A 13376-nucleotide genomic window follows, 5' to 3' on the forward strand; every position below is an offset into this window, starting at 1 on the left:
GTCCGTAAGACGCTGTTGCGCGATAAACCGGAAAACGATTTTTCTTCAGCTGAATTTCACGCCAATCCTTGGCGATCGCTTGATGATGTAATGAGTTTGCTATTCTTGGCCGTTCTTGGGAGGTGTTGTTGGGGAGGAGCGATAACAGATAAGATCATTTGCGAGCGATTAGTCGTAATATTGGGTCGATGGGAGGTTAGCCGAACCGTAACCAATAAAACGTTTCATTGTTGTATCGCTCAAGATGTTTGCCGTCACATCGTGGCTTAATTAGCTTCGAGATGGTTTTATTTTCTTAGGTCGACGGAGAAAACCCAATTGAAGGAGTTTCAGTCACCTTTGTTAAACTAGCTTTTACCAACTAACAGGGGAAAGAAAGGGCTTTTGACAAATTTAAATTTATGCTTTAAAGTTTTTTTTGCCGTATGTTGTAGAATTTTTCTTTAAATTACTCAATGTAACAACAATGGCAACAAACTAAAGTTTAGAAATTAAAAAAAAATCTGTAGAAACGTGTTGTTTGCTTAACAATTGAGTTGATTATTGAGTTGAATTGAGTACAAAGAATCAATATTATCAACATTGAGAGTTGCCTTACGAAAAGATTTCATTGAATCCAAAGAATAAATTGGGCTGTAGACTACATATAAGCATTAGCAATATCTGTGAATACAATTATTTAGTATTAGTATTTAATCAAAGTTAGCTAATCTAAAACGCGACCACTAATTGATTGATTTATAAAATAAAATACTTCAGACTACAAAGTCTGATTTTTTTTGTGGTCATGCTCTTCATTAGTCGAGAATTTGTGATCATCTCATCGATGTTAAGCACCACAAGAACAGCTGACCAATAGCATCTATAACAAGTTCCAATTTTTTTGCAGATGATGATTCTTGAAGTCTTCCGCTCCAAGGAACACGTAGCAGCCCTGACGGAACATGATGATAGCCTAAGAAAATGCATATTCTTCTTGAAAAGTGATGTTAATTTTTAGTAATTTCGATTCCCACTCCACGATGCGCGGCTATAATTTGAAAGAAGCGAAACGCTCTCTAGGGGTACTGTTATCAAATCTGTCCCACCATCTTTAGATTTGCCGCTTGGTAATGCGTTGATTAGTAAATTATTTTCTTAAATCTGATATTCATAAGTCTTAATAGTTATGATAGCCACAAAGTCTAACAAATTTGTTGGGTATTTGTTCCCGTTTTCATATACCTACTATTAGATTTTTTGACTTCTATTCATTTCTAGACTTCTATCCTGATCCATATGCTAACTTTACAAGCGTGCAAGGACCTATATCATACCTTAGCAACTATTTATAAAACCGTTGTTCGTTTAAAGAAATTATTTTAATTGGTAAACCCGTCCCTACGAAAAGAAGAATATAAACAAACGAAATCATTTGGTCGCTGTACCTCCGTGGTAACACAAGAAAACGTCCCTCAAATCACCACGCAGGGATTTACTTCCAAAAGTCAATATTGACGTACCTGTGAAGTTAGTATGGAAAATTTGCTGTATTTTTCCACTCACACAAATCTAGGGTAAAAACATATAAATTATTCCGATGCCTTCTTTTTCGTTTCTCTTATGATCAAGTTCAATTTACCTCTGCTGCTACCTACTCTACTTCATACCCACACCGCTCTCGTTTTTCTGGTTTTTATTTTCTTCTCTCCGTTACCTTATTTTCTCTTTTTGCATTGATCACCTCTGTTGACCTTTCTCATGCAACGTTTACACGTATTTCTATTTGCTATACCAACTGCCTACGATAGCCAGTGCCTGCAACTTTAAACCGTTTACCTAAACTTTTGCTTTTGGCATTTGGAATGAAATAAAAAATCGGATTCAAAATACTTTACATAAATAAAAATTATGTCAAACATATTTAAAAGTATTAAAAACTAATCTGCATAACGACATCACGCATCGGGCTCCCTTAAACCGTGATAATTTTGTTTCACACTTTAATAGTTTACATGCGGCCTTAACATGTGAACCCAACTTGTAAATCGACCACAAGCGTTCCACGCGTGAGCTTAGTGTCCCACCGGGATTCCACCAGTCAAATGCTGAGATTCAAGTAGTAACGAGTACAAATTACTATTTCATAAACCCCTCACATACGAGAAAAAAACCAACACATGACCGAAGGGATACTGCACCACCACATAACGGAGGATGTGTGCTGTAAGTGTGACTATCCTGAGGGTGTTCGACCCAGGAACAATCCAATTTGCATAAATAGCTTCACCCGCTTGTATGCCGAGTATAGGGACGAATTATTCTACCTCCGGAAGAGGGTTCCAGTCGCATTCCCTGAAGGGGCTTTTTCGGGACCTCGATACGTGCGTCTACCGGATAATCTGTTTTTCCTTCATAATAAACCGGCAAACGATATAAGGCTGTGTATTAAGAAAAGCAGCTAGTGAGGGTTTGTTTTTCTTTGCCAGGATTTATTCGAACAACTTTTTTTTTGTTTTGCTAAACTGCAAGAAAACGTCTGATGGGACGCACAGATAGTATTGCTGCCAGGTTAAATCGCTTGAATGCCGCGATATGAAACCATTACATCCACTAAACCCCAGCTGGAAACACGCTGCTAAAACATTATTCTATGGTCGGGATATCGAAAGATCTGTATTTTTGGACTTTCAATTAAGACTATCGTTAGTCCCACAGCGTCAGACATGTGTCGACAACAGTACCCAGGGAGGGTTGGGATTTCATTTCTGACGAGGGTCAATTTGTCCAAACGGTTTCCAGGAAATTAGGGTACAGTCAAAGTCAACATACTGTTTGGCCACTTTCACCTACGACTACGAAAAAAAATCGAAAAGCTTAACATGTTTAGAAGACACCTAAAGTGGGATTATAGTTGTTAACTAAAAATACCCACAGCATCGAATGACATGTGCATCAGAACCGTGTTTACGTATATCGCACGCTATTGCCGCTCGTCAAAAGTAGCTTTCATATGACATGCCACCCACGTGAATGTTGGATCCAACATTGGGAGAATTATAATCTTTACGTACAAGCCTATCTCTCGTCCAAACACGAGTATATGCCGACAGCGAACGTTGTCTGTAGAAATGTACAAAAGTGGTGTGCAAACGCTTCCGGTTACATTGCAACGAATCGTTACACGACACGTCCTTCCTGATGCTGTCTGATAGTTCTTGTTTCACCGAATCTTACCAACGCGTGGAGGAAACTTGTGTACACAGGTGGACCACTTGTTTAAACCCCAATCCAATGTCGAACCACAACCAACAGAGTTCGATAGGAGGGAAAGTTTTTTAATTTCCTACACACAATTCCTACACGCAGCTCCAGACGATCGTAAAGCACCCGGGTTAGCGATCCTGACCCGTGCACCCGTTTATCCTTGCGGGTCGGCCGGCTTAATGATTGCGTTGTAAAATGGTAAACTTTTCCACCAATGTTAATCAGTGTGCATTTTTCCAAGAATCGAACGATGGAGTAAAGGTACTAGCAGAGCAGTGCACGAAACGAGTGACTTTTTGATTGGCATACTACCGGAACGGGATTGGAAGGAACGATACTACATTTACCCGGTATACCGGTGAACCGTTTTAATGATGCGGAAAGTAAACTTGTTTACTCGATGATATGTTTGCAAATTAAATAAAAAAGGACAACTTCAAACGGGTACTTTAATTTGAATGTTTTTACACAAATGAACATTCGGTAATTGAGAAAGTTTAAACGATTTGCATACGCGGAAGGATTCCCGGGCGATAGTTTGGTGCGGTAATTGGAATGTTCAAGATGTTTGAATTTACATTTATCTATCTACGAGTGGTATTTATCCTTTTTGGTAGAATTTCCCACAAACTGGAACTAAAGAAACATAGCCCTATTCTGTAATGCTGCTGGGTAATTCTCCATCATCGTGCCGGGTTTCAACAAGACCAGATCATCGTCAGGAATTTGTGAGTGGTTCAGTGATGTGAACCTCACCGAACCAAGACCATCGGCTGTATGGAATAGCTCAGGTGACTAATGTAATTATGATTAAAGTGAATTTTCGCGAACCAATCAGGGGCCGTTGAGAAACTGAAATCAGGCAGTTTCAAATATCTTCAAGTCCTTCATCTAACATGGCGCATGGCCGATTTTCAAACGGTAAAAGATTCACTTCACCATGGCACGTTAACTTCCAATGTTTGATGCTTCCCTTGATGCTGAACTTCCGCGCGAGCCGTTTGTTAGCGGATCGCTGAAGAATCCCCGTAGGGCGGTCAAGTTATCGCGCGGTTTCATCAAAACTTTTGCCTAACGGTCTGTGTATGTGTGTCGGAGTAGCCGAGGTTACAAAACTGTCACCGGTAACGATCTGGCCAGTTGCTTGCCAGACTTGGTTGGTGTGTTCGAGTGAAATGGCCGGAAATTGCTAATTTTAGATTGATTCACCATCACCGGCGGCTTGAATTTGTAGGATGCTGCTGCGTGGATGTAGCACACGCACAGGAAGTCTAAAGTTATGGAGGTACGCTGGGTGGAAAAAACTTCACCATCCTCCACGCTAGTTCCGTCCGCAGACTTGTGGATAATAAATATTTAACGAAGTAAGCAATTGACTTACCCACGGGATCGGCTGCTTGGCCAGCATCGCCGAGCAGGAGAACCAGCAGAAGCAGCAGATACCGAACATGGTCGGAAGCCATCGCCATCGCGCGTTCCGATGTGCCCTGCCCGAGGACTTTGGCTTGGGTTGTGCTCGTTTGGCCGCTGTTTTCGTCCGGTTCTAATGGTTTGACAATCCGTGCGGTTCGGGTAGCTTTATTAAATCACACAAAGCGTCGGAATGGGAGGTGTGTTCCAAAATTGTCGTCGTTACGAAGAGCGCTGGGCCGTGGTTCTATCCCGTGGTAATTCATTCAATGCTGCAGTGCCTGCCATAAAATAAAAACAAGCAAAGAATCGGTGTAAGGTTAGGGTAAAAAAAAACAAACAAAATTCATTATGGAAGCATACGGTTGTGTTGGTATGTAAAACTCAAATTCGGTACCACTTATTAACGTTGGACGAGTTTTGTCCACCCGATCCCACAGATTAGATTAGCAGAATTGGACGATCCTTGAAACGTTCGTGCGCACAGTTTATCACGTATGCCAGGGGTGTGTAGCTAATTGATTTGCAATGGTCGTCATTTGGCGTTTGCTTTTTCGCTCCAATCACCATGATGGTTGGATACGCAGTTCGCTAAATATGGCCAAACACCAGGAAGAGGGATGCGAGCCGGAACTGGTTTGCCAAAAACCCGAACCTACCTGGACATCAATTACGTGACTGAGGGCTCATGGTTGAAGTGCTTTGGGACATGTACGTTGGACTGTTGGCCTCATGTGCCCGATGGCACGTAGACCTATTTTTCGCATTAAGCTTTTATCTACTCGCTCCAATCCCGCCGAAAGGTCAATGATTTGCCGTTTTGACCGAAAACTGGATCAGATAGAATTAGCGTGTTCGTATATGTTTGTTTTGGGTTGTCTGGAGGCGGCAATTGAAAAACAACACGGAAATCCAAACAGGAAGAGGTGGACAATCCAGGAAATTTTATGTTTTTCATTAATGCAAGCGCAATTAACTGCAATTGCGCACAATATTGCGATTTTATGAAGAAAAGAAAAAAAGTTAACAAAAAATCAATAACAACGTTAGGAACAATTGCCAAAAAGTAGACGTACTAATCAAACTGTCCTACGCAATCTCCAACAATATTTTTATTGAAACAAATACAAACTAAAAGTTTTGAGTTTCCTAAAGAATTCTTCTACAAATTTGCTAAGAACTTTTGTCATAATAATCGTTCTAGAAATTCAAGATGTAATATATATTTTTTCCATTATTTTTTACAAAAGGAAACAATTTTCGAATCGGGAATCGATCGATGAATTATTTGAAGTATAATCGAACTTCATTTTCCTCTTTAATTTATTGGGTAGAAAGCTTTAGTCTCTTTAGAATATAAAGAGAAAACAAAAATAACATAAACGTGTACCCTGAACTGTTGATTTAAACTTCATATCATTGGAATCATTTCGGGGCGGCCCGGTGGTGCATGTGATAAACGGCGCCAGTCCACACGGCCGGACCGGGTTCAAATCCCATCCGGACCGTCCCCCCGTAGCAAGGACTGACTATCCGGCTACGTGGTAAAATAAGTCTAGTAAGCCAGAAATGGCCGGCGTGACCTGTAAGGTCGTTAAGCCAAGAAGAATCATTTGGAATATTTTAGTTTTGTTCTTATTTGACTGTACAAAAAATGATCTTTTACAATAACATTGTCTTGTACGAGGTGTGGTAAGAGTTTGTAAGATAACGTAAACTAATACCCAACATTGTAGCACAACGTTTGAGCGTGACTGTATGCTTGCATTCTTTACAACCTGTTCGAGTGATAATCACCATCTTACAGAGACTAATTAACACTCTCGATATACCGATTGACTAGATTATCTACTTTTTAAACGTCACAATCAAATGGCAATATTTACTATCACCTTGCTAAAGAAAAATTTATGCAAAATCACACGCACACACACACACCCCCTGTAGTCAGCTGTCAACAATTTGTATTGCATGTCGCGATCGCGCGGCCTGTTTAGAAGTGAAACTAACCTTTTAATCTACCATAACCATAACGTCTTTTTTCTCCCCATTGATCTAAAATTCAAATAATCAACTCTCTCATGACCTATTCCTAGCCGCTTGTGGGTTTTACCGCGCCAACCTAACCTTGCTTAATGTAAACTAACCGAACCTAAACTTCCATTGTTTAACCGGTTAAATCCTGGATTGGCTGATGTAATTTTATTTATCAATTGCTAGCTGTTTTGCTGGCGCCCAGAACCAGTTTCTCTAGTGGTGGACACGTAAAATTGGACATGGTAGAGATTACAGAATGAGGGTCTGAAATAAAACGCGGAAATGGAGGCGTATAATTTGGAGGTAGTGTTGTAAAGAAGCCGCAAAGTTTCGTTCTTTGATCATTAGCGTCCGGAAAGTTAACTTATCGGGTAAAACTCCTCAATTAGATTTTTTAAAATGTAAAATCAATCACATACCTACAGCTACCAAGCAGAGACACCCTGTGAGTAACAGTATACTCGGGATATACTATGATCATCGACACAAAACGACCACTAGAAAAAAACGATCGTGTAAAAGAGGCCGATGAAACGTCTGTAAATTTGTTAGACCTACGAGATACCTCGTGAAAGAACAACGGTTGTTAATATTCCACTCACGAACCGAACACTGACAGCGTCGGCTTTTAATTCCTGGTTGTCTGCCCGGGCAGAGTCAACGAAGGCCATCAGCGATAATCCGCGCTGAATCCATCACCGCTACCACTGTGTCTCCTAAGTACGTCATTGTTTGATCCCAGCGAGTTGCAAAACATGAGCAGCGGAGCACCTTTTGACCTTCGTTGTCGCGACTGCCCGCAACTGGAGTACGGTTCTAAGACGTCAGTGTCGTCTATTGTCATTCGCTTGATCGTTGTAATGCGTCATCGTTAACGAGTTGGCGGAGTTGTTTGTAAGATGGATGCTCAATGGGGGACAGAGTAGATTTGATCCGAGTCTCGCTCACTAACAGCTGTGCCCATAAAAGGTCCTGATCTAGTGCGTATGGAGTGCCACTGACTAAATTTGCTTTACGTAATGAAAGTATTGTTCAGCGTAGGAGCCGTAAGGGTTTAGTCTTTACAATATTACAACATAAAGAAGATGACTATTCTTCCGGAAAATATTATGTGGATTCTTTCAACAAAGTTTCATCAAATCTTTAAATTTATATCTGAAATTGCAAAAATAAAGCAAAGCCTCTCAAAATCTGCTTGACAAATATGACTACTTTCTATTGGATGGATGCGTTTCTATGAAAATTTTCATGTGTAATAATTTAATTTGAATTGTTGATAAACATATCTCTGATAGTTATTAGAGTTACAGTCGAGAAATGATGTTATAATAAGGATCACACATATTTATAACAATACAAATTTCAATAGTAATGCAATTATAATAATAGTGAATAAAAATGGGATAAGCAATATTAAAATAAATAACATTTAAACATAAATTTAAATTGCTCTTTTCGTTTTATAGTAGCTTTAAAAAATAGAAATGGAATGATGTATTATTTATTTCAATTTATTTTTATTATTTTTTTGTTAAATAAATCCTTGTATAATAAATCCTAAAAAAAGGCATATCGATCAATTGAGCAGTCTCTCACAGAGTTATTAATGGATTTCCTCCCTGTGCATAAATTATCTCTTGGAACACTTTTTATGCAACAGTTGTACATTCTTAATTGGCGGAAGACGTTTCAAACTGGCTTAGCCAGAAGTACCTCTTGAGCCGCTAGAAACGAAGCCTGACAGCATACCGCAAAGCCATCCACTTGACCACCTCATTTACCGTTACCGAAGTTGGATCAAAAACTTCCATACGTCCGTCCTCGAAGCTGGAAAGATGTCAGAATTAACAGTTTCATGACGTCACCGATGCGAGTCTCGAACCGCTGTTCACGCGGGTGGGAACATATAAATATGCAGTGCGATCGTTTCATTCTCGCACTCGTGTGCAAATCGTGATGTCTAATCTTGCCCTTCCCCAACCATCAGTTTACCATTGAGTGATAAATGGTGCACTAGGAGGGTCTGGCGAAACCGGTCAGTTACATACACACAGATCGGGTCGTTTGGAAGTAGGCTCCTCCGATCGTACCACATAGCATGTGTCCGAATCTATGTTCCGTGCTTGAAACCGGGTTAGAAATGCACTTAGCTGCTGCACGACCGGCATGTCACAGTGGGAAGCACCAGCCCCTCGTTGCACACACAGTCGAACCACATCTTCCGTTATCACGTGGAAGCAGAGTCGAGTGACCGTAGCGCTTAGAATTGAGCCTTTTATCGCTGATGCCACAGTCAGGCAGTGTGTCGTCATGTTTTCCGCCATGGTCTTGTCAGTTATCGCAAGGCAAAACCTGCACCAACCATCAAGAACCGGATAGTTTTGCGATAGAATCAAGCAACGATCGACGCTTCACTAGCGCCACCAGTGTCGAAGCACCGAACCCGGCCACCTGTCTGGCGCTCGTGCGGATCGCGACGATAATTGTAGGCTCTTTGTTTATATTTTTTCCCAACTCACTTCCCTTTTTCAAGACGCCACTAGCACGGTTTCCGATCAATTAATCACACGAGTCCACGTGGCGTTTAATTCAAATAAGCAAAAGGAAGGAATGGACAACAAAACTACAACCGGTTCAAACTGGTTCGCTTTTTGCGTGCTCGCTCACACCATTCGCGGCCAAACATCGGTTTCTTCGCGTTAAATCATTGGTTTGTTTACCTTTTTTATCCTTTTTTTTTATTTGCGAGACATTTTGGACATGACGCAGCACTACACTGGCCGGCGGTATGGCTTATAATTCCATGTGCGGGTGTTTCTCGCGACCGGAACCAGGGTAGGAGTGAAGGGAACAGAAGAGAAGTAAAAGCAAGCTACTGTTGTTTTGGCACACAATCAGTATACAGGGGCCTTTTTTTGTCCTCCTGGATGTTAGGAATTCAAAAACAAGCAATGATTCAGTAAAATACGCGTAAACAAAGTTTGTTACTTTGTTTTGAAAAATCAGTTCCGTTTTTTCTCATTATTTTTACTTTCGAAATGAAGCAAGCTTTAAATGAAACACAAAAAAACAAGCGTAATACGCCATTGCTAGCTTCCTCTTTTTGAGTTTAAATCTGTTTCTTCTGTTACGACGGGAAAGCGGTACAACACCAAATCGATTGTGGGCCACCGTTCTCAATGTCGCTTATTGAGGTTATGTGAAAGTGACCCCAAAGGTGATTTTGGAATGGGATCCTGCGACATTTTATTGCGCACTTTTGTAGCCTACCGAAATTTGATATTGTTTTACCACGCTTTATAGTGTCTTTGACCTCGAACAGCATGTCACAAGCTGTTAGTCATCGTGCTAGAGATAAGCTTAGCTTTAAAACACAAAGAAATTTGATGCAAAGATTTGCACTTAAACAGTAAGCAAAAATATTGATTTTTCAGACATTGAAACCGTGCAAATTTCTCATAACATAACACAAAAGAAAAGCATGGCTAAAACGCAAATATGCATAGATTTCGCTTTCACTGGAATGTCTTTTGAAAAGGAAAGTTAGCTAGAGTGTTTACTCAAGACAGCAATGACCAACGCATTGCATTTCATAATGAAATATTAAATTAAACTGGACAATACAATAACAGCAGCATATTCGTGATTTTTCCACTAAGTCATGGCCACGTTTTTACGCATGCAGCAGCGCCCAATTCAGGCTACGGTGCTTTGACCCTCCCGGCATGGGGTATCTTGTTTACCGATTGCTTGGTCCGAAAAATTCCACATTTAGCGTACAATTCCACCACGCAGTACAATAAACAAACACCTCACGCACACCCGTACGCATACACCCAACGATCGAACCCTGCGTAAGCGACGATCGATATGCGAAAAGAGAACGGAAAACAAAAGCGCAGAGGATAAACGAGATTGTCCATCCATGTGGGCTCACCTACACTGGACATGCTGCGGAGGAGATCGTGATCGTGCCACAGCGCGAATGTGCGTGTCGCAGGCAACGTTCGTTTGATGGTATATGTGAAACGAAGTTGTTTACACGATCGCGCAGGTAGAACGCAGCAATGTCGAGCAGCAAGAAGAAAAAAACGAGAACGATCGTGAAGAAGCTAGAGAGAGATGGGAGAGAGCGGAGGCGCGTCACCGGCAAACAAACAGTACGCACAGTGGCACGAAGATCGCGACTTGCTGGACCGCTTCTTGTAAACAACTTCGTTCCTGGGACGGTGTGTTTGTGTGTGTGGGTAACATCGAGTCGCGATCGAGCGGGATCCCGTCAGACAAAGCGTCAGTATAAAGCGTTGTACCAACGTCGCACAACACGTTAGTTGTTCGCTGAATTCCCAGAGCTGAAGGTTGCACGTATCGCAACGTGCGTTTTGTATAAGTTAAATCACGATCATTGAATGCGTTGTTCCGCGGTGGAGAGAAAGAGATACAGCATCCCACAGACCGATCGAACTAATATTGAGGTTAGGCGTCCAAAGGAAGTCGGACGTGGCGTGATAACATCCATACTGTATATGCGTGTTTAACGTGTGAGTGTGTGTGTGTGTGTACATGATAAACGTTAACGAAAAGTGAAGCACCAAAAACAAAATGATTTCGGAACTGTTTCAAACGATGCACAAGGCTCGCTTCAGTGGCATCCGGATTGTGCCGGAAAACTCACCCTCTCTACAGCAATCGTGCGTTCGAGCGTTTGTGGAGAGTGTGCGTAAGACGAAGAACGGTGACAGCGCGGAACGGTTGATGCAGTTGCAGTTTCTACCGGCACCGCTGCTAACACCCATCCTGGACCGCATGTGTCGCTATCCGGAGTTGCGCGACATGCTACGAGATGAGCTCACCGATCCGGTAGTGTTTATGAAGCTGTTCAACGGGTACGTCCCGGACTACGATACGCTGGAGAAGTGTTTACGAGAGGCCGCCCGTTCCTGTGGCCGGCCGGCGGTCCTGCGGGACCTTGCCAACAACTACTGTGATATGTTGCGCACCGAGCTGCTGCTGGTGTTACACAAAGGGGAAACTCAAAATCAATCGAGGATCAGGGCGCGTGTGCTGGAATCGCTCCGCTTCGGCGACTACTTGTATGAGGCTGGATGGTGCCGATGCGGGGCGGAGGTGCTAACGCTTACGAATGAATTGATCGAGCTACTACCCCAACCGGGACGGCCTCTGCAGATGGAGTGTTTGGTGAGGCTGCTGCGCGCCCAGATCGGTGCCTGTCTGACCTCACGAGCAGCTCACACCGTACAGCGGCTGCTTACATTCGTCGAGATGCCGGCCGGCGAGCCCGGAGCACCGCTCCTCCCTCTAGTCAAGGCTTATCTGCAGCTCGGCAGTTACTACTACCACGTGCAGGATTACGACCGCTGCCATCAGTGGGCGCTGCGAGCGCTCGCCTCCGCAGCGGATGGTGACGCCCCGGCTAAAGGCGACGTCATCGACGTGCTGCAGCTGATTGCGCTCTTCTGCATTGCGAAGGAGCGCCACGACCTTGGCAACATGCTGATCAGTCAAGCGGTGCAACGGGCGCGCACCGTGTACGGAAGTCTACATCGCAAGTACGCGGACGTCCTTCAACAGTACGGGTTCGTGCTGCTGCGCATGAATGCCATCCTGCCCGCCATCACCGCGTTTACCGAGTGTCTCGATATTACTGGACGTGTGTACGGACTGCTCAGCCCGCACGCCGTCGTCCTCGAGGGCTATTTGGCGCACTGTCTGTATTTGCGTTCGCACACGACCGGTCGGTTCGATATGGCGCTGCGGCACGCCGAAACTGCTCTCGATCTGGCCCGTCAACTCATGCCGACAAGCCGGCGCGTACACCAGCAGCTGGAACACACGCGGGCTGTTATCCTGCGCGGTCCGGACAATCGGCGGGACACCAAAGAGAGTCAACCGTCGCGCGAACGCGACTTCCATTCCTTTTCTCTGCGCGAGATCAAAGAGAAGTTCTTCGAGCTGGACTCGTCCTTCGAGCGTGATGGGCTCGCTTGCAGCGGTTAGGTTAGGTCACGCGGCTGTCGAATTTTACCAAGCACTGTAGCAACAATGTGTGCTCCTTTTCAAGACTATAGGCTAGAATTGTTTAAGTGTTCCACGTGTCGAGAGTAGCATGTAAGAAATTTGTGCAGCGTCACTAGCACCCTCGTGTACAACCGCTAAGGTCATCATGCGAGGCTACAAAAGATTCGTCGATTTTAAGATGAAAATAAAAGTAAGGTTTTTTTGTCTCTTCAATATTAAACAACCGCTTTTGTGTTTGGACTTGTTTTTTCGTTAATTCTTCTAAGTGGCCCTCCATCATAAATCATCAAAACGTCATTCGTGAGAGGTGAAGCAGTGTGCCTCTATCATCGTAAGCTGGTTGAAGTTTTTTTTTCGCGAACAACCTTTACCTGGTCTTCTGACGCTACACATATACGGCCAAGGTTGATCTGAAGGAGGTGAAGATTACGATTCGCACTTCGTGTCGATGGGTAGGTAGGACACGTTGATAACCTTCAGTTTCTTAGTTTTACTCTTAGTTCAATGCCTTGTGCGTTGTACGGGGAAGCAAGAGATCACGCAACCAGTATCGATTGAGTAGGAATTCGAACAACTTTTGAATGTCCCTCATGGTGTATCGGAATAGGTTTAAGTTGACTTTGAGTGACACGGTTTGTGTTTAA

General features: G+C 43.1%; 2 protein-coding genes across 7 annotated transcripts in view; one reads left to right on the top strand and one right to left on the bottom strand.

Moving 5' to 3' along the window:
- LOC125768759 (Ig-like and fibronectin type-III domain-containing protein 1) overlaps positions 1-13376 on the bottom strand; it is a 105679-nt gene that overhangs the window by 21273 nt on the left and 71030 nt on the right. For 4 of the 6 annotated variants that reach the window (XM_049436834.1, XM_049436831.1, XM_049436832.1 and 1 more), the window contains one exon: positions 4628-4937. In XM_049436834.1, coding sequence (XP_049292791.1) covers positions 4628-4715 — 88 coding nt within the window. In that variant the 5' untranslated portion in view covers positions 4716-4937. Of the gene's footprint in view, positions 1-4627; positions 4938-6666; positions 7024-7112; positions 7339-13376 lie in introns of those variants that run through there. The other 2 variants (XM_049436835.1, XM_049436836.1) reach the window with 2 other exon arrangements.
- On the top strand, positions 10988-12955 carry LOC125768772 (amyloid protein-binding protein 2). Its single transcript, XM_049436857.1, has one exon. It carries the CDS (start codon positions 11296-11298, stop codon positions 12709-12711), a length of 1416 nt encoding a protein of 471 aa, XP_049292814.1. The 5' UTR covers positions 10988-11295; the 3' UTR covers positions 12712-12955.

The sequence above is a fragment of the Anopheles funestus genome, chromosome 3RL, assembly GCF_943734845.2.
Source record: "Anopheles funestus chromosome 3RL, idAnoFuneDA-416_04, whole genome shotgun sequence".
Lineage (NCBI taxonomy): Eukaryota > Metazoa > Arthropoda > Insecta > Diptera > Culicidae > Anopheles > Anopheles funestus.